The sequence below is a fragment of the Euleptes europaea genome, chromosome 19, assembly GCF_029931775.1.
Source record: "Euleptes europaea isolate rEulEur1 chromosome 19, rEulEur1.hap1, whole genome shotgun sequence".
NCBI lineage: Eukaryota > Metazoa > Chordata > Lepidosauria > Squamata > Sphaerodactylidae > Euleptes > Euleptes europaea.
In genome coordinates, this window is record NC_079330.1 from 11,620,645 (window position 1) to 11,644,308 (window position 23,664).

Consider the following 23,664-nt stretch of genomic DNA (forward strand, 5'->3'; position numbering starts at 1 on the left):
AAAGTGGATTGGAAGTGCATTATTATGTGGGCTGTGTGAAAGTGCCCTAGGTGTGATATGCAGAGGGGTAGTAGGCGTGCTAGGAAAAGTGGAGGGCAGCAGGAAAAGAGGAAGACCCAACAAGAGATGGATGGACTCAATAAAGGAAGCCACGGCCCTCAATTTGCAAGATCTGAGCAAGGCTGTCAAAGATAGGACATTTTGGAGGACTTCCATTCATTCATTTTGGAGGACTTTCATTCATAGGGTCGCCATGAGTCGGAAGCGACTTGACGGCACAACACACACAGTAGGCGTGGAGGTTAAGGTTAAATAAGTATTTCGGGGAGGGATTTGTTTGTTTTTTCCGTTATCGTTGACAATGTGGCATTTTCCCCCCCTTCCTTTAAAAAATTGCCCTGATCTCAGCCGCCGCAGCAATAAACTCGGAGCAGGAAAGCGATCAGCCAAACTAGCCAATCCGCGTCGAGGCCGCTAAAAAGGCAACCAATCAGCGTCGAGGCCTTTCTAAAAAGTCCAAAAACGTTGCGACGGCTCAGCGGCCGCGCATGCGCAGTGCGCCGCTTCCCACCCTACGACGCCGCATTGTGACGCCGCATCGGCGGCGGGCGGGAACGTCGCTTTCAACCAGGCCTCTGTGGTAAAAAGGGGGAGGCCGCTGTCGGCTTCTTCCGGCCCAGGGAGGCGGAGCTTCGTTTTCAGTTCCGGTCCAGGCCGGAAATGAGGGCTTCGCCGCGCCGTCTCTATGGTGACGGCGGCGAGGGGCGGGCCTCCGAGCCGGAAGTGGGGACCGGGGAGACCGGCGCAAGCAGGGTGGGTATGGCGAGGGCTTCGTGCGCTGTTTATTTGGGGGGGGGTGGCAGCTGTCAAAGTGACGCGGCCTGAGGGAGGCGGAGAATGGGTCCCCCCTCCCTTCCCCCCCTCCCCACGGTCAGTGGAAGGCGTGGAGGGGGAGGGCAGTGAGCAATGCATAGTGGCTGTAGGGAGGCCTGTCTGCAGAGGGGTGCCAGTTGGGAAGCCCTAATGCACGAGGGGCGCTTCCTTGCTGCAAAGCGGCATGCTTGGGAGATGGGGCTTGGAGACTGGTTTTTTTGCATGCGTTTCCTGGGAGGGTGAATGAAGCCTGTCAATGGGCAGCTTGGGTGTGGGCGGAGAAGAGGTACTCATGAAGCTGCCTTATACTGAATCGGATCCTTGGTCCATCAAAGTCAGTATTGTCTCTCCGGGGTCTCAGGCAGAAGTCTTCCACATCACCTGCTTGCCCGGTCCCTTTAACTGGAGATACCGGGGACTGAACCTGGGACCTTCTGCATGCCAAGCAGAGGCTCTACCACTGAGCCACAGCCCCTCTGCATGGCTCTCCAGGGTCTCAGGCAGAGGTCTTTCACATCACCTGCTTGCCCGGTCCCTTTAACTGGAGATGCCGGGGACTGAACCTGGGACCTTCTGCATGCCAAGCAGAGGCTCTACCACTGAGCCACGGCCCCTCTGCATGGCTCTCCAGGGTTTCAGGCAGACGTCTTTCACATCACCTACTTGCCTAGTGAAAGCTGGACAGTGAAGAAGGCTGATCGGAAGAAAATAGATTCCTTTGAAATGTGGTGTTGGAGGACAGTGTTACGGGTTCCGTGGACTGCCAAAAAAAAACAAATCAGTGGGTTATAGATCAAATCAAGCCTGAACTGACCCTAGAAGCTAAAATGACTAAACTGAGGCTATCGTATTTTGGTCGTGTCGTGAGACGACAAGAGTCATTGGAAAAGACAGTCATGCTAGGAAAAGTTGAGGGCAGCAGGAAAAGAGGAAGACCCAACAAGAGATGGATTAACTCAATAAAGGAAGCCACATCCTTCAGTTTGCAAGATCTGAGCAAGGCTGTCAAAGATAGGACATTTTGGAGGACTTTCATTCATGGGGTCGCCATGAGTCGGAGGCGACTTGATGGCACTTAACACACACACACTTGCCTAGTCCCTTTAGCTGGAGATGCCGGGGATTGAACCTGGGACCTTCTGCATGCCAAGCAGATGCTCTACCGCTGAGCAGTCTACCGCTGAGCAGTGGAAGAGCCTCCGCTCGGCATGCAGAAGTTCGCCGGTTCAATCCCTGGTGTCTCCAGTTAAAGAGCAAGTAGCAGGCGATGTGAAAGACCTCTCTGCCTGAGACCCTGGAGAGCCGCTGCCAGTCTGAGTGGGCAATACTGACTTCGATGGACGAAGGGTGTGATTCAGTATAAGGCAGCTTCATGTGTTCAACTCTTATTTTGGGGAGGGGCTGCGGCTCAGTGGTAGAGCCTCTGCTCGGCATGCAGAAGGTCCCAGGTTCAATCCCCGGCATCTCTAGTTAAGGGGACTGGGCAAATAGGTGGTGTGAATAGACCTCTGCCTAAGACCCTGGAGAGCCGCTGCCAGTCAGAGTAGACAATACTGACTTTGATGGACCAAGGGTCTGATTCAGTGGAAGGCAGCTTAATGTGTTCATTCAGCCAGCCTTCCCTCGGGCCTCACTTTGGAGTCATCTTATCTGGTTGCTCTTTTGCAATTTGAGTAATGTGTTGCTTTTCTATGCTGGTCTCAGTGTTCAAAGCACTTTCCTTATGTTATCACATTGTAATAGGCCTGTCAGATGGGTGGGGGGGGTCTTATGCCTCTCTTACAGACCAATGGGGTGGAGCAGCTGAGTCTGAGAGGGAGTGAACTAACCTGTGGACGACCCGTGCATTTGTGGTTCATAGCAGTGATTCTTAGCCCCTGCTAGGTTAAATGTGATCTGCTGTGTCCTTTTTGGGAATCCTGAATTATGTGCAGGTTGAGACTGCAAGTTGACCCTTATACGCTTTCTGCTCCACTTGTTCTGGTTTTGTGCCGCATGTGTTCCATGGCATAAAATACCTTGTTCCTGGTTTTTTAAAAATAGGTGAGATCATTTCACTCCATTTGGATTAGACCAAGGGGTTGGCACGCTGCCCTTGGGAGGCATCTCTGCACCCTGGTTATTAAAGTATTTCTGAATCTTTGTTATTCGTTTTCTGTTTTGGCTGTTGTAGTCCTACTCTGTGGGGAAGGCAGGAATGGCACTAACCACCATCCTAAGGCAAAACTCAAATGGAGGTGAAGCACCTGTTCTGCTGGAGAGTTTGGGCAGGTAGAGGTGTGGTAGAGGTTTAAAAAAAATAGGCACTGTGTGGGGAGAGATGACTTTTTCTCCCTTCCCTAGAATATTAACACTCTAGGACAGCCAGAGTGGGGAATTAGATTCAAGGCACCCAAAACAAATTATTTCTTCACATGACACATGATTATTTTTAAAAGTTCTTGAGTATAACGTATAGTGATGGACACTAGCTTAGATGGATTTGAAAAGGAACTAAACACATTCAGGGAGGGTAAGTCCATTAGTTGCTATCTGGCATGATGGCGTAATGGGAACCTCCGTGAACACTTTGGGGGGGTCGGACAACAGCAAGAGGAGCCAATTGCTTTCATTCTGTGCTTGTGGGTTTCCTGGCTGCATCAAATTTAGAGCAATCGAAACACCTGAAAGCATTTATGGAAACAGTAACCAGCTCAAAGCAGCCTTTTAGATTTCCAAATTATATTTAAAAAATAGTCACCAATAAAGCACATTTAAGCAACACATAAATGCAAAGCAATGACAAACTGGCTCAACTGCTCAAGTCAGCAATTTAAAACTGCTTACAAATCAAAGGTCCTCTCTTAAAGAGAACAGTTTCCAGCAATCAATAGAAAAAATATTAGGAGTCAGGCCTGGCGGACATCCCTGGAAGGGTGTTCCAGAATTGCATAGTGATTACAAAATGTAATAAACAAACATTTCATTTCTTCCCACAGGGGTAGGTCTTTGACAGAGTTTAGAATGATTGAAATAGATGCAGATCGAAGCTAGTTTGTTGAATTCTTCTGATGCTGAGCTTGAAATTGGAAACCGCCCCCGGCAAGCTATCATGCTGATCTGAAAGCAGGGTAGCTGTCGTGTGTGTACCCATCCCTGATTAGGCTAATGTAGAAGCGACTGAGGCCGCACACAGGTGCATTGCTGGCTGGGGTTGTTGCTTCTGAAACACCGGTTTCCAAACTAGTTTGGGAAGCTGTGGGGCTCCTGTGAAGCTTATTGGTGAGATCAGCAGTGGTAGAGCAGCTCACTTAACCATTACCAATCGACCTCTGAAACCCACAGCTTCAGCAGAGTGGTGCTCTCGGTAGCATTCCCTGTTGATGTGGGACGATAGCAAAGCCTTGCGTCACCGGCCAGAGTACTCTGTGGACTGAGGGTGTATATTAACGCGTGCTTCAGAAACCTGCAGGGCCCCCTAGTAGATACTCAAGGATTTCTCAGTGGTTGAAAAGGTTGTCTGGAGATTCAAAGTTTCTAAATATTGTCGAAGGCTTTCATGGTCAGAGTTCATTGGTTCTTGTGGGTTATCCAGGCTGTGTAACCGTGGTCTTGGTATTTTCTTTCTTAACGTTTCGCCAGCAGCTGTGGCAGGCATCTTCAGAGGAAGATGCCTGCCACAGCTGCTGGCGAAATGTTAAGAAAGAAAATACCAAGACCACGGTTACACAGCCCGGATAACCCACAAGAACCAATTCAAAGTTTCTGTTATGAAAAGTGTTTTTCTTTGTCTAAATTCCATGGCATATACAAGTACTTGACCAAGTACAAGAAATTGACCAAGTATGTGTGATGGCCAGATTCCCTAACCATATTATCCATCCCAGGAAATATCTAGATTCTATGGTTTGATGTCAACTTTTGTTGTATGTGTCTTGCTGACCAAGGCCATTTAAGCAGGACTGTTTCCCTCACGGTCACCCTGCCGACTGCTTTGGGGCTTCCTTTTGCTTATGCATGCCTTTCCCGTCAGAGGTCGCCTTGCTCTCCCCGCGCGTTTCTGCGTGTTTTGCCCCTGTTTTCTGGATGCTGTTTTAGACAGAATCCACAAAACCTGGGCAAAACGCACGGGGAGTGCAAGGCGACCTCTGACAATACTGATACTCCATACTGGCTGCCTCATAATTTTTCTGCCTCTATAGACCCAGCCTGACACATGAATTTTCGGGCTACGAGAAGTCCCCAGTTGCTCTTGTTTAGAAGTGTGATGTTTGCACCTAGGAATCTAAAGCGTTTTTTCATGCTTGCAACTTAGCGTGTATTGTCTGGTTTCTAGAAATCACTGTCCGTTTCCATCCCCACTCACCAGTATTCCAGAAATCCCTTTATTACATTTCTTCATTTGTAAGATTTGAACATAAGGGTGGTCCAGCTGCAACATCTCCCATGCCCCACTGGCTACACGTGTATTCATCTTTGGGTTCGGAATGAGATTTTCCACTTCCTTGTCAGCCTCCAGTTGTGTTCCTAACTTCATTTATATTTGGATCAACATATTGTAGTTTTGCAACTGAGTTTGCTGATAAAAGGAGCTGGGTTGAACACATGAAGCTGCCTTATACGGAATCAGACCCTTGGTCCATCAAAGTCAGTATTGTCCACTCAGACCGGCAGTGGCTCTCCAGGGTCTCAGGCAGAGGTCTTTCACATCACCTACTTGCCTAGAGGGTTAGGCCTCTCTAGTGGTACCAAAGCTGGTATTCAGGTACACAGCCTCTGAACGTGAAGGTTCTATTTATGCATCATGTCTAACAGCTGTCACTAGATCTGTCCTCTGCATTTGTCTCCTTTTAAAGTTGTCTAGGATCGCATACATTGCTAAAGTCCTGAAGAAGCTGTGGCTGAGATGGGGAGAGGAAGCAGTAGGGGACCCATGATAGCGACTGCCACGCTTCTCCATATGTGGTCCCTAATTTCGCCCCTTAGAATCATAGAGTTGGAAGGGACCACCAGGGTTATCTAGTCCAACCCCTGTCACAATGCAGGAAATTCACAACTACCTCCCCCGCCAGTGACCCCCTACTCCATGCCCAGAAGAAAGCCAAGATGCCCTCCCTCTCATGATCTGCTTAAGGTCATAGAATCAGCATTGCTGACAGATGGCCATCTAACCTCTTCTTAAAACCTCTAGGGAAGGAGAGCATACCACCTCCCGAGGAAGCCTGTTCCACTGAGAAACCACTCTAAGGAACCCTTAGAGCGGAACCCTTGCCTGTTAAACCTGTGGAAAACCTTCTTTGCAGGTTCTCTGAAGGAAAGCAACATGGAAACGAAAAGGTTAAGCATCTCCCTGGCTCTGGTTCTGTTTCTTATCCTGGCCTTGCAAATCTTATCCGCTGTCGACTTCGACCCGTATCAAATTCTGGGCGTCAGCAGGACGGCTAGCCAGGCGGACATTAAAAAAGCGTATAAGAAGCTTGCCCGGGAATGGTATGTGAATCGATCCGGCTTCTGTCACTTGCTTGCAAGGCCTGTCATCCTGTCATCCTTTGCTGCCTTGTTACATTCACCTGTGGCAGGTCAGAATGGGCACTATCGAGCAAGATGGACTGATACTCTGATTTGATGCTCTTGTTTGTGAACTTCCTAGAGGCCCCTGGTTGGCCACTGGGTGAACAGACTGCTGGACTTGATGGGCCTTGGTCTGATCCAGCAGGGCCTTTCTTTCGTTCTTATGGCGTGATATTTTTCTTCTAACACAGTAATGGGTGTTTATGGAGTATTAAAAAGAAAAACCAGGCTGTGGTTCCAGCCCACGCAGCTTTCAGTAGCCACGGGAAAATGAGTGGGCAGACTCTCTTTGAGTCTCGGAAACAATAAGGGAACTACGCAAGGCTTTTTCTTTTTTTGCCCGGAGGTAGCTCTAATTCCTTGTCTCTGTTTCCAGCCTCTGTTCAGCCATTGGCATATGAAATTAACTCCACTCAAGGAGGGTTCCCCCCCCTGCACTGTGCAATGCTCGAAGTACAGGAAATAACACCCCCCCCATAATAAGCCCGTTCAAACGTCAAAGAGATTAAGTTTTGCCTGCAGTACCCGAACTGAACTGAAAGCTGGCGGCCTCAGATCAAACCACTGACTCTTCCTCATTTCTTCTTTCATTTCAGGCATCCAGATAAAAACAAGGACCCTGGAGCAGAAGATAAGTTCATACAAATTAGCAAGGCCTACGAGGTATTAAATGCTTGGGCGTGTGTGTGTGGTGGGAGGACTGTTCTAGTCAAAAATAAGCAGGAGTCTAGAGGCACCTCAAAGACTAACCGAGTTTTGTTCCAGTGTAAGCTTCCCTGGTCTAGAGCCAACTTCTAAAGATACAATGCAGTCGGTTTTCTTTAGGCAGATCTTTTCTGTAGGAAGTATGGGAAAAAATAGGGAGCAGGGTCATGGGACCATGAAAAGTACCGAATGAAATATAATTGTGAAAATTCACTTCTGCTCAAGGAAAGTATGGAGTTCACTCATTCACCAGTTTGTTTAACATCTGTGTGAGATTTATGTCATATCCGGTCCTCGTAACAAATGAGTTTGAAACCCCTGCCGTAGGGTTTTCAAGGCAAGAGACGTTCAGAGGTGGGTTGCCTTTGCCTGCCTTTGCGTCGCAACCCTGAACATCCTTGGTGGTCTCCCATCCAAGTGCTAACCATGGCTGACTGGCTGAAGCTTCCGAGATCTGTCGAGATAAGGCTAGGCTGGGCTATCAGGGCTGCAAAATTTTTGTAGGTATTGCTTAAAACCTGCCTTTTTGATAGGGATCCTGGCCTGGTAGTCTTGTTTTTGTAACACTTAAACCAACTGAAAACAAATACAGTGGCATGTTTAACTTATACTATCCTAATGCGGAGTCTTTTCCAGAGATTCAGGCTATAAAGTTTCGTTTTTTTAACCCTGTCCAGATCCTTTCCAATGAGGAGAAGAGATTAAATTTTGATCGCTATGGCGACGTGGGGGAGAACCAGGGCTTTCTCGGCTCAGAGGGACTGAAAACAAATACAGTGGCATGTTTAACTTATACTATCCTAATGCGGAGTCTTTTCCAGAGATTCAGGCTATAAAGTTCCGTTTTTTTAACCCTGTCCAGATCCTTTCCAATGAGGAGAAGAGATTAAATTTTGATCGCTATGGCGACGTGGGGGAGAACCAGGGCTTTCCCCAGCAGCAGCAGCACCAGCAGCGCCAGTTCCACCACTTCCACGAGAGCTTCTACTTCGACGAGTCCTTCTTCCACTTCCCCTACAACTCGGACCGCCGGGACTCCTCCGACGAGAAGTACCTGCTGCACTTCTCGCACTACGTCAATGAGATCGTGCCCGACAGCTTCAAAAAGCCCTACCTCATCAAAATCACCTCGGACTGGTGCTTCAGCTGCATCCACATCGAGCCTGTGTGGAAGGAGGTGGTGCAGGAGTTGGAAGCTCTGGGTGAGAAAAGAGCGAGCTCCGGCTCGTTTGATTGGTCTGAATGCCTGCCCTGAGCAACATACCATTTCCTGGTTGTCTTATCCCTCGCCTCTAAGTCATCTGGCGTTACTGCCAAATGACACACAAGCTCTTGCTTTGCTCATTCTCCAAGGGGAGGAGAGTTTGCAGTCAGGGCGGGCTATAAATTGCAAAAATAAAATAAATAAATGAAATAAATTTCCCTATTTGTGTCGCCGAACTTATCTAAAGCAGAGAGAGGGAGATGTCTCTACGGTAGCCAGAGCATCTGAGTTGCAGCCGTGGTTTGTGCAATAAACATTCCCCCACAGTCTCCTTCCATTGAGCCTGCCAGATTCTGCAACTTAAGGCGTAATCGCAGCTTTCTAGTGTCGATGTTTTTTCTCCTCAATGCCGGCCTTAAAGCTCAGCAGAGAAAACAAATCCAATTCGGCTTTTCCCGGGATGTCTTTCGTCACTGGCCTCACTTGCCTCTTTCAGGTGTGGGAATCGGCGTCGTTCATGCTGGTTACGAGAGGCGCCTGGCGCACCACCTGGGGGCCCACAGCACCCCCTCGATCCTGGGACTCATTAACGGGAGGATAACCTTTTTCCACAACGCAGTTGTGCGGGAGAACCTGCGCCAGTTTGTGGAGAGTCTTCTTCCGGGGAACCTTGTGGAGAAGGTAATTTGCGCCAAGAAATTTGCTCTTGGAGGCTGCCGATACGGACTTTCCTGCTGAATCATGCCGGAAGGTCCGTTGAGTCTAGCAGCTGGTTTTCTGTGGCGGCCAACCAGGCATCTCGGAGAAGCTCATGTGCCGGGAATGAGGGCAACAGCCTCCCCCTGCTGCTCTCTCCCAGAACCCAGTGTTCACAGGTGTGCCGCTCCTAAACAGGGAGGTTCCATTTATCCCTCCATGCATTTGTGTAGTCCCTGTTCAAAGCCATCTGAGCTAGTGGCTGTGAATTCCATAGGGGGCCATGGCTTAGTGGTAGAGCATCTGCTTGGCAAGCAGAAGGTCCCAAGTTCAATCCCTGGCATCTCCAGTTTAAAGGATGAGGTAGAAGGTGATGTGAAAGGCCTCTGCCCGAGACCCTGGAGAGCCGCTGCCAGTCTGAGTAGACAATACTGACCTTGATGGACCAAGGGTCTGATTCAGTATAAGGCAGCTTCTTATGTTCATGTCCTTATGAGAAGAAGTACTTCCACACACGATGCTGCCTTCTACTGAATCTCACTTCTCCCCCCCCCCCCCCCGTGTTTGGAAACTGATATTTCTGCTTTTACGTTAAAGATTACAGATAAAAACTACGTCAGATTCCTGTCAAACTGGAAGAAAGAGAACAAGCCACAAGTGCTTCTGTTTGACCACATGCCTCGCGTTCCGCTGTTATACAAGGTAAAGAGAGCTTCGCTGTTCAGCATAGCTTCATAATGCCCCCTTCAGGGATCAAGAGGGGCTTCCTTCGAATAAAGGTGTGGTACCCTTCTGGCTTCTTTCTTGGAGCCTTCTTGAAGGATGCGATCTTTACAGCTAGCTTTTGGAAGCTTCCTGTACTAAAAACATGAAGGTAGTCCCCTGTGCAAGCACCGGGTCATTACTGACCCATGGGGTGACATCACATCATGACGTTTATTAGGCAGACTGTGTTTACGGGGCGGTTTGCCATTGCCTTCCCCAGTCTACACTTTGCCCCCAGCAAGCTGGGTACTCGTTTTACCGACCTCGGAAGGCTGGAAGGCTGAGTTGACCTTGAGCCGGCGACCTGAAACCGGCTTCCGTCGGGATCGAACTCAGGTCGTGAGCAGAGCTTGGACTGCAGTACTGCTGCTTACCACTCTGCGCCATGGGGCTTTTTTCATATACCTAAGTTCATGTCAAAAGTGTGAATCGGAATGGAAGATGCACCTTGCCACACTGGGAACGTGTCACAATCTAGGGTGCAACATCCAATTTGCTTTCTCTTCCTTGGCTCCATCATCAACCAAAAGGGAGACTGCAGCCAAGAAATTAGAAGGAGATTGAGACTGGGAAGGGCAGCCATAAAGCAGCTAGAAAATATTTTGAAGTGTAAGGATGTCACTGGCCACCAAGACTAGATTAATTCATGCCATCGTATTCCCTATTACTATGTATGGGCATGAAAGCTGGACAGTGAAGAAAGCTGATAGGAAGAAAATAGATTCCTTTGAAATGTGGTGTTGGAGGAGAGTGTTACGGATTCCGTGGACTGCCAAAAAAACAAATCAGTGGGTTATAGATCAAATCAAGCCTGAACTGACCCTAGAAGCTAAAATGACTAAACTGAGACTATCGTATTTTGGTCACGTCATGAGACGACAAGAGTCACTGGAAAAGACAGTCATGCTAGAAAAAGTTGAGGGCAGCCGGAAAAGAGGAAGACCCAACAAGAGATGGATTGACTCAATAAAGGAAGCCACAGCCTTCAGTTTGCAAGATCTGAGCAAGGCTGTCAACGATAGGACATTTTGGGACATTTTGGGGTCACCATGAGTTGGAAGCGACTTTACGGCACTTAACACACACACATATCATGAATAATGCAATATGTGTGTGTGTGTGTGTGTGTTTTAACAATCCTTGCATATTCCAAACTCTGTCTGGCAATGCGGGAGGTTTCCTTACCTTTTCTGTGTCAACAACTGTATAAGAGCAGCCAACCCCTTTATCCAGATTGTATCGGAGCGCCAAAGTGTTCTGTGTTCACCCGACTTTGCATGTCATTCCTTCCAGCTGACTGCGTTTGCATACAGAGACTACTTATCCTTTGGATACGTGTATGTGGGTCTCCGAGGGACCGAAGAGCTGTCCAGCCAGTATAACATCAACGTCTACACGCCTACCATGATGGTCTTCAAGGAACACGTTGACAAGCCTGCCGACGTCGTCCAGGTATTGTTCTCCAATTACCACGTGAGGCTGCCTGGACTCTATCTTGTTACACGAGTCATTTTGCTCAGTATTGTCAATCGGAGGCAAAACCCAAGGGCGCTGAGAGCCAGTGTGGTGTAGAGTTAAGAGCAGTGGTTTGGAGCGGTGGACTCTGATCTGGAGAAACCCAGGTTGATTCCCCACTCCTTCACATGAGCGGCGGATGCTAATCTGGTGAACTGGATTGGTTTCCCTACTCCTACACATGAAGCCAGCTGGGTGACCTTGGGCTAGTCACACTCTCTCGGCCCCACCTACCTCACAGTGTGTCTGTTGTGGGGAGGGGGAGGGAAGGTGATTGTAAGCCGGTTTTATTCTTCCTTAAGTGGTAGAGAAAGTTGGCATATAAAAACAAACTTCTCTTCCTCCCTCTTCCTCCTCGTCTTCTTTTTCCTCCTCTTCCTCCAAGACCTGCATTTATTGTAGTGGACACTTTCATGAGCCAAACGCGCGATGATGTGCGTTTCAGTATTAACGGATGACAAAAGTGACCAACTCTAATTATTTTTCTTTCTAACAACTGTTTAATAGCTTTTCTTCTCACGAACTCTAAATTTGGTTCGCTGTTCCTTCAACAGCTTAAAAAGAACACACTTTGAAGTTTTTGGGAATCTGTAAATGCATTTAGCCCTGATCTGGATAGCCTGGGCTAGATCTCAGAAGTTAAGGAAGGTTGACCCAAGTTAGTACCTGGATGGGAGACCACCAAGGGATACCGGGGTCGCTGCACAGAGGCAGGCAATGTTAAACCACCTCTCAGCGTCTCTTGCCTTGAAAACCCTACAGGGTCACGATAAGTCTCCAGTGGCTTGACAGCAAAAAAAAAAAAAAAAAGGGATTTAAATCCCTTAAAAGTCACAACTTAAGTTTCTTCCAGTCTTCACTGACGTTTACGGGTGTTTCCTTTCTTCTAGGCCCGGGGTATGAAGAAACAGCTTATCGATGACTTCCTTTCCCAGAACAAGTTCCTGATGGCATCCCGGCTCACCAGCCAGAAGCTGTTCCAGGAGCTGTGTCCGGTGAAAAAATCACACAGGCAGCGCAAGTAAGACACAAGACAGATGGCTCCATGTGGCCAGTTTATGAGGTTTCTGCATTTGACGACAGGGCTTCTTTGTATGTGTTGATCAAAGGGGTGGGCTGTTCTTGAGAACTTCCCCTGTTAGGACTGGTTTTCCAAGCTCATATTGTACTTTCCTCTGAGCTTCCCATACTTCAGTGAATCTTTGTCATAGTACCATACAAAACTTCGAGCTGGAAGGTATCTCAAGTAGTCATCTAGTCCAACCCCCTGCACAACGCTGGAAATGTACAACTACCTCCCCTACCCCTAGTGACCCCTGATCTAAGCCCAGGGGAAGGCAAAAAACCCTCCAGGTTCCCTGGCCAGTCTGGCCTGAAGGGAAATTGCTTCCTGACCCCAAAGTGGAAATGTGCATTACCCCGGGCATATAAGAAAGGGCCACAAGAGCCAAACACTGACTCATCCCTTCCTGCCCTCCCTCTTATGCAAAGAACTTAATTCAGCATGGAGAGTAGGCATTGCCTGGCTTTCAAGAGCATGGATGTCTGTCAGCTTCATCCCACACCCAGGAGCAAGATGACAAAACATAAGAACATAAGAGAAGCCATGCTGGGTGAGACCAAGCTTGGCCCATCAAGTCCAGTAGTCTGTTCACACAGTGGCCAGCCAGGTGCCTCTAGGAAGCCCACAAACAAGACGACTGCAGCAGCATCCTGCCTGTGTTTCACAGCACCTAATATAATTGGCATACTCCTCTGATACTGGAGAGAAAATAGGTATGCATGAGAAAAAACGGCTGAGAAATATCGCCTCCAAGCTTCCCTAGAGCTTAGCTGATGAAAAGAGCTTTGCCCTACCAGCAGGGCTAACAAAAGGACCACCCTGTGTTGCTTGAATAAGGGCTTGATAGGATGTGCTGTGGCTCAATGGTAGGGCATCCCCTTTCCATGCAGAGGGTTGCTGGTTAGGTTTCCGGCATCTCCAGTTTAATAAAAGGCTCAGGTAGTAGATGATGTGAAAGCCCTCTTAAGACACCAGAGAGCGGCTGCCGGTCAGAGCAGGGGTCTGACTCAGTACGTAAGGCAGCTTCCTGTGTAGTTCTGCTTCCAGGTCCAGTCTGGTCACTCGTTGAGGAGATTGAGCTTCCCTTGACATCCACCTGCCTTCAACACGGTTCCCTCAAGGACACCAGTCTTTCATTTCCCTTGGGAGATCTTGAACTCTCTTTCCTTGGTGTCGGTCTAGGTACTGTGTGGTTTTGATTACTGGCGAGGGCGACAAGTTTGCCGCGAGCTACGACGCGTTTCTAGCCTTCGCCATGGCAAACACCAAAGACACCCTGAAGTTCGTCCACGTCTACGGGAGCAGCCAGCGGGAGTTTGCCCGGACTGTGCTGCCAGACGACGACGACAAGTTCTGGGGGAAGTCTGCCGTGAGTATTCTGCGTGTCTGCCCAGCTCAACTGAATCTTGCTTGCTCTTCTGTTTGGTTTTTAAATGTGTAGCTCAACTCACCCTGTGTCTTTTGGGACAGGCCCCTTAAAGAAGCTTATAAATAATATCAAACTGAAATGGGGACACAACGTTGTGCCCTGTGGAATGGGTGTTGCTGGAACCAGTAAAAGTTGTGGAATCGGTGACCGATGTGTTTCGTTAAATTGAGCAGATTAAACTTGACCTGCTAGGCATCTCCCCTTATGGCCATTTTTGCATGGTAATTAGCAGCGCGTTCCAGGCTGAATTGCCCTTCATATTTTTTTGAATTTTGCACGCTGAACCATCATTCCGGAAGTGACTGCGAAGCCGGGGCATACCTGCTTCACATTACAAAAGAGCCCATTTAATGCGACCTTTGGTGTTTGCCATGACAAATCCCCCCTCAAGGAACAATGCAAAACAACAGAGGCGCGTTAGCTATGCATATGCTAATAGATATGTAAACAGGAACAAAGGAGCAGGTGAGGGGGAGTGGAACATCTCCTTTTGTGTCGGGACTGTGAAAAGGCATTTTTAAAGTCGCATTTTAAAAAAGAGCTTTGAGCGAGCATCAAAATTGACCATGCAAAAATGGCCTATGAAAAGGGGGAGGTCCCAGTTCAAGTCCCCTCCCAGCCAGTAAACACATGGGGTAGCAGTGAGTCAGTCATGCGCTCTTTCAGCTGTACCTACCTCACAGGACTGTGGTGATGCTGCATTAGTGGAGAGGGGAGCTGCTTGTTTGCTGCTCTGAGCGCCTTGGGAGAAGAGTAGGGTAGAAATGTATCGGACAACGGCAGATGATGTGAGGCCTGAGAATAATACGCAAGTAACTGATCTGGCTTGCCCAGGCTAGCCTGATCTCTTCAGATCTTGGAAGTTGAAACAGGGTGGGCTCTGGTTCGCATTTGGATGCAGGCAATGGCAAAACCACCTCTGAACGCCTCTTGCCTTCAAAACCCTACGGGGTCGCCATAAGTCAGCCGCCACTTGACAGCACTTTCCAGCTCCAACTGTTAGTGTTAAAATTTATTACGTAATAAATAGAGGCTAGATGGACGCTTGTCAGCAATGCTGATTCTGTGAACCTAGGCAGATCGTGAGAGGGAGGGCAGGAAGGGTTGCGTCAGTTCTTGGCTCTCGTGGCCCTTTCATGCCCAGGGAAATTCTGATCGCCCCTTGGGGGTCAGGAAGGAATTTTCCTACAGGCCAAATTGGCCAGGGATGAACACATGAAGCTGCCTTATACCGAATCAGACCCTTGGTCCATCAAAGTCAGTACTGTCAACTCAGACCAGCAGCAGCTCTCCAGAGTCTCAGGCAGAGGTCTTTCACATCACCTACTTGCCCAGTCCCTTTAACTGGAGATGCCAGGGATTGAACCTGGGACCTTCTGCATGCCAAGCAGATGCTCTGCCACTGAGCCACGGCCCCTCCCATATAAGGATCCTGGAGGGTTTTTGTTGCCATCTTCTGGGCATGGGTCACTGGGGGTTTGGTGAGGGGGAGGTAGTAATGTACCATTTCTTCCTCTTCTGTCTTGGACAAAGGATTCCTGCAAACTCATATTGCGGGCACCGGGATCAATGCTCCAAGGCTTTAGTTATGCCCCCTCTCTCACCTTAAGGAAATTATTTTGTGTTGCTTCATTGTCATTGGGGAGAGGCTGATAACGAGTGTCTGCTTTGCCTCCAGCTGTTTTCTTTAATGACTTTTCAATGTGTGTAGCCTGCCCCACCCAACTACTGTCTGGTCCTTTGTCCTCTCGTCCAGGTGGTCATCCTGGAGAGGCGCAACAATGCTGGCCGGGTGGCCTATAAAGCTCTGGAAGATCCCTGGAGCGGCCACAAAGCAGACAACTTCATCCTCCTGGATATGTTGGACCAGTTAAGGACAGACCCTGGATTCCTCTCTTCCGACACTGTCCTGGCAGACTTGAACGACGAGCTCGCTCCTGTAAGTGGCATTGACGGTTCTCATGCATGAACACATGAAGTTGCCTTCTACTGAATCAGACCCTCGGTCCATCCAAGTCAGTATTGTCTATCAGACCGGCAGCGGCTCTCCAGGGTCTCAGGCTGAGGTCTTTCCCATCTCCTACTTGCCTCGTCCCTTTAACTGGAGGTGCCGGGGATTGAACCTGGGACCTTCTGCATGCCAAGCAGAGGCTCTACCTCTGAGCCACAAGGAGAGCACATCAGCGAACATGAATGGGAAAGGGCCCTCAGTGGGGCAGGGATGGTGGCCCTGTGAATTCGGCTCCAAGAAGCTCTAGGTTTTGCAGCTGAGGATGAACTCACTGCCCCATCCTCGGCATACTTGCTGTGCTGCCAAACCAGTGCAAGAGTAGCCCCTGCTAAGCCCTAGCCCTTGAGGTGATGTAACCAGAAGCGTTCCCAGTGGTTGTGGGTGCAGAGAGGAGAGAGCGCTTTGTGGCGCTAACCCTGTCCTTCCTCTTCCTGCTCAGGTTTTCTTTCTCCGCTGGATCTATTCTGCTGGCGACTATCTCTCGGAATGCTGGGACAGCCTCTTCCATAGCAATTGGTACGGGTTCTGGGCTCAAAACCAAACGTTGCTGTTGAATTTCATCTTTTACTACACAATCCATAAAACAGCCCAGGATATTTAAGCTTCTTGAGAGGGACCGGAAAGACACAGTTCCTTCAGGAAAAATCGGCGCGAGCTCCATTTCCCTTGAGAATTTTCCTAGCCAGCGTGGTGTAGTGGTTAAGAGCGGTGGTTTGGAGCAGTGGGCTCTGATCTGGAGAACCTGGTTTGATTCCCCGCTCTTCCACATGAACGGCAGAGGCTAATCTGGTGAACCGGATTTGTTTCCCCACTCCTACACATGAAGCCAGCTGGGTGACCTTAGGCTAGTCACCGCTCTCTTAGAGCTCTTTCAGCCTCACCTACCTCCCAGGGGGTCTGTTGTGGGGTGGGGAAGGGAAGGCGATTGTAAGCCAGTTTGATTCTTCTAGAGAAAGTTGGCATATGCAAACCAACTCTTCTTTTAAAGATAGGATTCCCTTGCTGGATCAGTCCAAGGACCCAGCTTTGTGGATCACAACCTGCCTATGTTACCACAATTGCAAATTGTAAATTTTACCGAATTAGAAGTATTTGGGGGGGGGGGGCTCAGCTCTTTGGGGTACAGACATTTGACACCCCCAGGAGGCAGCACCATCTTTTTTGGTTCCTGAGCCATCAATAAGCCATAGTTATATCTATTGCGCTCGCTACAAGTTGTCAGCGGGATAGCATCTCTCACCTCATCCCTGCCAAACCTTCGGCTTGCTTCCCTGCTTGGCTTGGATGGGGGAAAAGCCTAGGTGGCTGGTTAGGAAGCCCCTGCTGGGCAGGCATCTCCTTCCATCCCTGGCCTCCCTTGAAAAGAGCAGCCTCGGTAGGAAAGAGGCGAGCGTAGGTGAGAAGTTGAGAGCCCATGCCCAGGAAACGGCCGAGGCGCACAGCTCTTGGGAGATCGGGAGAAGGAAGCTGAGACGTCACGAGGTGAGCGGCTGTAGAGACCCAAAAGGGGGCTAATTCCTAAGCTGGCACCATTTCACCCTCATTTGGAAGCTTGGTCCTTATCCCGAAGGTAGGGGGTGAAAAGGAGTCCCTGGACCAAGCAGTGACAGGCCGCGGGTGCCCGTCTGTGGCTGGCCTTCACTTGTGGCCTCTCTTGCAGGCGGGAAATGATGCCCCTCTTATCTCTGATCTTCTCAGCGCTCTTCATTCTTTTTGGGACGGTTATTATTCAAGCTTTCAGGTAAGCAGCATCCCTTCTTCTCCCCCCTCCCCCCGTTCTCGCTCATTGGGTTTTTTGATCTCCAGTTCCTGAATCGATGTTAATTTTCGCTTTTCGTCGCTGCTCTGTTTTATTCTTCAGTGACTCGGGTGACGAGAGAGATTTGCCTCCTCCCATGAAAGACGAACCCCCCTCAAAGAGCGAGAAGAATGACACAGGCTTCACGAAAGATAACAGGTGCCTCTGAAATATGCCCTCCTGTTTCTCCAGGGCAGAGGCAAGGTGGCCGTAAAGGGCACTGGGCAAGAAGATACGACCCTCGGGGGGTTCTGCCCAGCCTAGCGTTGTCTGCCCTGGCTGGTTCACAAGTAGGGAACCCAGCCTCCAGGCGGGACCTAGGGATCCCCCGGAGTTACAGACTACAGATATCCGATCTCCTGGAGAAAATAGATGCTATGGAGGATGGACTCTATGGCATCGTACCCCACTGAGGTCCCTGTCCTCCTCAGGCTCCATGCCCAAATCTCCAGGAGTTTCCCAACCTGGATCTGGCAACCCTCCCCCCTCCCCTCTGTAAAAAAGAGAGTTTCTAACAACGGACAGCAAGATCTGTGTCTTGTCTCTCCAAGTCTCAAATTCTAAATTGCTGAAACAGTAAGAAAAATGCACTCTTGCGGTTTTGCACAGGAAGCAGGGAGCAAATTCCCCGACCTGCTTCCATTCAGCGTTCCAAACAGCATATCCCATTAACCTTAAATTCCACAACTTGGCGGGCGATTGATTTTTTTAGCTGGCCTCCAGTTCCCTGCAACTCATGCACGGCCTTCGCTGCACTTCCGAAGCATGGCTCTCCCGTAACCCCATAAAACGCCTCCGGTTCTTTCAGGGTCCCCAAGAAGGGTTTTGTCGAGGTGACGGAACTGACGGACATCACCTACATGAGCAACTTGGTGCGCCTGAGGCCCGGGCACATGAACGTGGTGCTGATCCTTTCGAACGCCACCAAGACACCTCTGCTTCAGAAGTTCGCCCTGGAGGTCTACACCTTCACCGGGTGGGTACAGGACGCTTTCTCCACCGCGAGTTAATTCCCCAGCGTACGGTTCCTTTCATTCGTTTTTGCGCGACCTTTCTGCAAAGGTACTCTCCATAGTTTAGAGAATGAAAATAACCGAATGCAAGAAAAAACCCCAAAGCAATAAATCAGCAGAGCTTCCTTTAGGAGCCGTGGGCGTGACCTCCCTTTCCAGCAGTGAATACCGGTCTGAAACAATGAATCATTTCAGGTGTATGTTCTGATGCTTTCCTGCGTGTTCTCTCTCTATGTGTGGGTGTGTGTGCGCGCGCGCTTAAGACTTCAGTTCTCCTCTCTTGCAGTTTTTTTAAGACTTGGGCTATTTATGCAGGGTCAATTTTGATGCTCGCTCAAAGCTCTTTTTAAAAATGCAACCTTTAAAATACCTATTCATGGTCCCTACGCAAAAGGAGAAATTCCACCCCCCACTCGCCTGCTTCTTCGTTCCTTCATTTGCGTTTGCATAGTTAACGTGCGGCTGTGATTTTGCATGCTTCCTTGAGGGGATTTTTCTCGGGGGCGGAGTAAACACAAAAAGTTGTGTTAAAGGGGCTCTTAAGAAATGCGAAGCAGGTATGCATCTTGGCCATCTTCTGGTCACTGAAGAAGTCATCTTGGCCATCTTCTGGTCACTGGGGGTGTGTGGGGGGGGAGGTAGTTGTGAGTTTCCTGCATTGTGCTGGGGGTTGGACTAGATGACCCTGGTGGTCCCTTCCAACTCTGATTCTATTCTATGCGCCAACTTCACAGTCACTTCCGAATGATGGCTGCTAATCACCAAGCATAAATTGCCTTGCAGTTCTCCTCCTTGGGGACCGCTCAGTCAACTTCTTCTCCTCTTCCCCTCCAGGAGCAGTTGCCTTCACTTCTCCTTTCTTAGCCTGGACAAGCACCGGGAATGGCTGGAGTACGTGCTGGAGTTTGCGCAAGACGCTGCGCCCATCCCCAATCAGTACGACAAACATTTCCTGGAACGTGACTATACGGGCTACATCCTGGCCCTGAACGGCCACAAAAAGTACTTCTGCCTCTTCAAGCCCCGCAGATCAGAAGAGGACGCGGATGCCCACAGGCACTGCGACGATCCTGACCTGGCGGAAAGCCGGGGGAAATCCTCCTCTTGCAGCCCCCGGGCCAGGTCGGTCAAAAGCAAACTCAACAAGCTGTCCTTATGGATGGAGAGACTTCTGGAAGGTTCCTTACAGCGGTTTTATATCCCGTCGTGGCCTGCGCTAGACTGAAAAAAAGGGGTTTGGAAAAAAAGGATCTTATCACTGCTGCAGACTCAAAGAGGACAACCATAAACATCTTGTTTCCTGGAATTACGTTGTGTCGACTAGACAGTAGGTTTTTAGAGAAGATTCTCCTAGGCCCAGTGAATTTAGAAGCATCTTCCCCATGTCTTTCGACCTAGGAGCGATGGAAATAAAAAAATGCACTGACTCCCGCTCTGGTACCAAATGGTTCTAATGTTTGGGAGCCACATGACCGAAGACAGGCAGTAGCCAGTGACGGACTCTCTTTCCCGCTTTCCCGGCCTGCTTCGGTTCCCGCCTTGGGGGTTTTCTCCGACGTCGGCGGAAACCTCCGGCTTAGCTGCTACGGGAGCTCGTTTTGTGTACTGGTTTTCTTTTGTTATTTTGGTTTTGTGTTTTTACTTAAGCGAACCTGGGCCACAGGGCCCTCCTTTTCCCCCTGCTTAGGCTGTGGCGCATCTTCCAGGGCCCGCTCTGCAGGGAGCTCTCTGCATCTTGTGGCAGGAGTTCTTACCTTGTGGTTTCCCCTGTCCCCCCAGGTGGTAAGTGATTTGGAATGTGTTTGGGGGTATCTCCCTTTTGTACCAAAAGTTTGACAGGATTAGGAAGGGGGGTTGCCTAATGCATGCCCTCCAGGTCCCCTGTGCAATAAAACCCACATCTGGAATTCACCAGCTAAGCCATCAACAGGGCGGGAAGGGGGGGGGTCATCCCAGCCGTGAGTACCTTTGAGATCATGAGCCATTTCAAGCGTATGTTCTGATGCCTTCCTGAGTGTTCTCTCTGTCTCTCTTTATTTTTAAGACTTGTACAGCCATAGTGCTAAAACCCTGCCTTTAGATTGCAAGGGATCACCTGGTCTGAGCCAGAGTGAAAGAAAAACGTAAAATTCCTTATCGCAAGTAGCTCTCCTGACAGTTTTCGGAACAGCATTGGTTCATCTCTAGGACAGTAATTCAACCACATTTCTGTTGTATCAAGGGACTTCGGAAAGTCTCTTGTGCCTCTCAGATTAGGTTTAACCAGCTTTCAGAAGTTTTCTGTGATGGAAGAAATCATGCAGTTAGCAAATGAAGAGGCATGGTAGTATCTGTCAAGCTGGCTTTGAGGACTCTGCTGTCTCTCTGCCTCCCCAGTCCCTTAACAGGTGCGTGGGAAATCCTTGCTTTTTATAGCGGGGTAAGGCTGTTCCCAGCACGCATGCGAACATCTTGCTGTAGAATTCTTCCTGGCAGTTTTTAAGAGACGGTTCAGGAGCAGCCTCTGCAGCAGTAGTGGCAAATATCCTTGCAAACAGGTCAGGCCAGTTCTGTTCAACGGCCAAACTTGAGAGCAAGAAGAGACGGTTCAGGAAAGAAGAGGTGCTTCCAAGCACCAGTCTGTGAGCTAGCCGAAACAATGCCCAAGCAATACTCAGCCGTTTGGGCTCTGTAAAGTTCCCAACCAACCCAGCCAGGTATGCATTAGTGAGAAGTAATTGAACCAGGGGCCCGGAGCGCCGTAAAGCCAACGACATCGCTGTCTTCTGGCGGGGAGAACTCATGTCCATCATTTGTAGGATCCACTGCCGGCCAAGGAATTGCACGGACCTTGTAGGGCAAAACACTGCAATGATGATTTAATCTGCCCAGTTCGAATAACAGGGCTAGCACCTGTATGTGTTTGGTTTTCATAAGAATGAAATTTTAGGTTACCCAGGAGAGGAACCCGGAAGATCCAAAAACGGTAGCCAGGAGGAGGATTGGAAAAAATATTCCAGAATGCCGAAAATCAAGAAAGCTTCTAGCAAGGATGCCTAGTGCGGAGTTAGCATGGGACTTTGCGACCCGGCCAGCATGGGGAGGGGCGCTGGCTTACCCTCCTGCCTTCTGCCAGTCAGTGGTGCTCAGTAAGACGTGACGGCCCCTGCCAATGCAGCGGAGGGACATGGAGGTTCTGGCAGCCCCAATGCAAACACTGCTTGTGGCGGTGCTCCTGTGTGCGCTGTGGAGCAGGCTCCCTCCCCTACCCCCCCCCCCCCGGCATCTCCCAGAGACTGCTTCAGGGTTGGGGGGGACCTGCTCCTGGGAGCTCCTGCCTCCCCAACTCCTGCCAGCTGCAGCCGCTACCATCATTTGCTACTGGCTCCCTACCTGACCAGAGGCGCAGTGCTGAAGCGCAGCAGTCAGTGGCAAGCCCTAACAGGGTGCAGAGGCCTAAGGCACTTTGAAAAGGAAGCATGCATCCTGCCTGGACATTTAATCACATGTCACACACACACGTTGCCCTCCTCTGTTTTGGGTGTGGCTGGGGGGGCGCGATACTAGGGAGGAATCGGGGGTGCCCAGTTTGGAGTGCCTGATTTGAGCCCGAACGTGGCGGAGAGGAAGCGGGGGGCTCTCTCTCTCTCCCCACCTTACAAAGTAGAGTGCCGCCGCGAGGAACTTAGGAACTCAGGCCCGCTTTTCTTTTCTTTTGCCAAAAGGGCTGTTACCTTCTGCCAATTTTAGCAAATCCATGAATGAAATTTTGTGTGGGTCTGAAATGAACTGATCTCCCCCCCCCCCCCGGGTAATCATATCCCGTGAGCTAAAGAACAAAGCGCTTCCGCTGCCTGTGCCCCAAACATGTGAAGCCCCCTGGAATCCGAAGTGAAGCCTCTTCAAAAGGTGGCAGGGGGGGGAGGGAATCAAGTTTAGCATCTGACTCCAAATGTGCCGTTTGCCGTTTCTTTTGACCTAGATGTGATAAATCCCTCTTAGCTGCCTTAACAGCATCCATTTTGTCTTCTGTAAAACGTTGCCGGGAACTAGTCCGAATCCGCCCAGGCAGGATCGGTTTTTGAGAAGAAGGCGAAAACATTTTGCACTTTTGATACTTGGGGCAGGGCGGGGACAAATAATTTATTGGGCAAAAATGTTGTCTTCTTTTTTTGGATGGTACTGTGAACAGGCACTGATTTATTTTATTTTATTTTTGTTCTGCTTTTAAGACTTAACAGATTCGCAACTGAAATAAACTTATTTTAATGTGCGATCACACTGCGGTTTTGGAGTTTTGCAATGACGCCGGTCATCTTGGCACTTGGGCCCATGAAGTTGTTAAGAAAATCAAGATATGCCCACACTATAAGTCTATCAAAATACAAAGCATAAGTATGACAAATTGCAACATAATATAATATCACATTTGCAGTGGTCAACAACTCAGTTATTGCATACACATATGCACGTATATATCCAGTAGCTATATAAGAAAGTCATTATACATAAGTTAGAAGAGCTTACCTGAAAGCTTGGAACGCAAGTCTCTCGCAACCAAGGAAAGAAGAAAGGATTTATATCCTCACTAGGAACTCTTCTAGCTTATGTACAAGGACTTTCTCCCTTTTTTGTTTCTTGTCACTTCGTCTTACTATCTCCTGATTGTCTTAAGTGTTATATCGTTACTGGATAGATTTGTGTGCGCAATGACTGAATTGTTAACCACTGCAAATGTGATATTATATCACACAGCAATTTGTCAGACTTACGCTTTGTATTTTGATAGACCCATGAAGTTGTGGTCAGCTGTTGTGCACTTGTGACCTCCAATCTAAATTGGGGGTGGGGGGGGGAAAGCCTCTTAGTACAGTTGTAACAGCGTGACGCTGCTGATCTCCCCCCCAGTCCCTTCTGGAGTAATGGATTTCTTTGCCCCTTTCCCCATTTCCTGTACTCCAAATAAATTCATGCAAGGTAACAAACCAGACTTGTAAACATTTTCACGTTTGCTTGTTGTGTAAAAATACTACATTCTCTTTCGAGGAGGGGACTGGATTGGC

At 49.2% G+C, this 23,664-nt stretch overlaps 1 protein-coding gene across 1 annotated transcript; it reads left to right on the top strand.

Annotated features, from left to right (window-relative positions):
- The first annotated feature begins 778 nt into the window (after positions 1-778).
- Positions 779-19,847, top strand: DNAJC16 (DnaJ heat shock protein family (Hsp40) member C16). Its single transcript, XM_056865218.1, has 15 exons — positions 779-813; positions 6,156-6,342; positions 7,020-7,086; positions 7,991-8,330; positions 8,829-9,013; positions 9,626-9,730; positions 11,087-11,245; positions 12,199-12,329; positions 13,554-13,740; positions 15,557-15,739; positions 16,251-16,327; positions 17,472-17,552; positions 17,673-17,768; positions 18,418-18,585; positions 19,457-19,847. The coding sequence occupies exons 2-15, from the start codon at positions 6,176-6,178 to the stop codon at positions 19,845-19,847; spliced, it is 2,337 nt and encodes a 778-aa protein (XP_056721196.1). The 5' UTR covers positions 779-813; positions 6,156-6,175.
- Positions 19,848-23,664: the final 3,817 nt, after the last annotated feature.

What these genes read in the sequence shown, in the direction of transcription:
- DNAJC16 (XM_056865218.1), top strand. Translation starts at nt 6,176, where the DNA reads ATGGAAACGAAAAGGTTAAGCATCTCCCTGGCTCTGGTTCTGTTTCTT. An exon ending in AGCCTGCCGACGTCGTCCAG is followed by an intron (nt 11,246 to 12,198) that starts GTATTGTTCTCC and finishes CCTTTCTTCTAG; the next exon opens with GCCCGGGGTATGAAGAAACA. An exon ending in TGAACGACGAGCTCGCTCCT is followed by an intron (nt 15,740 to 16,250) that starts GTAAGTGGCATT and finishes CTTCCTGCTCAG; the next exon opens with GTTTTCTTTCTCCGCTGGAT.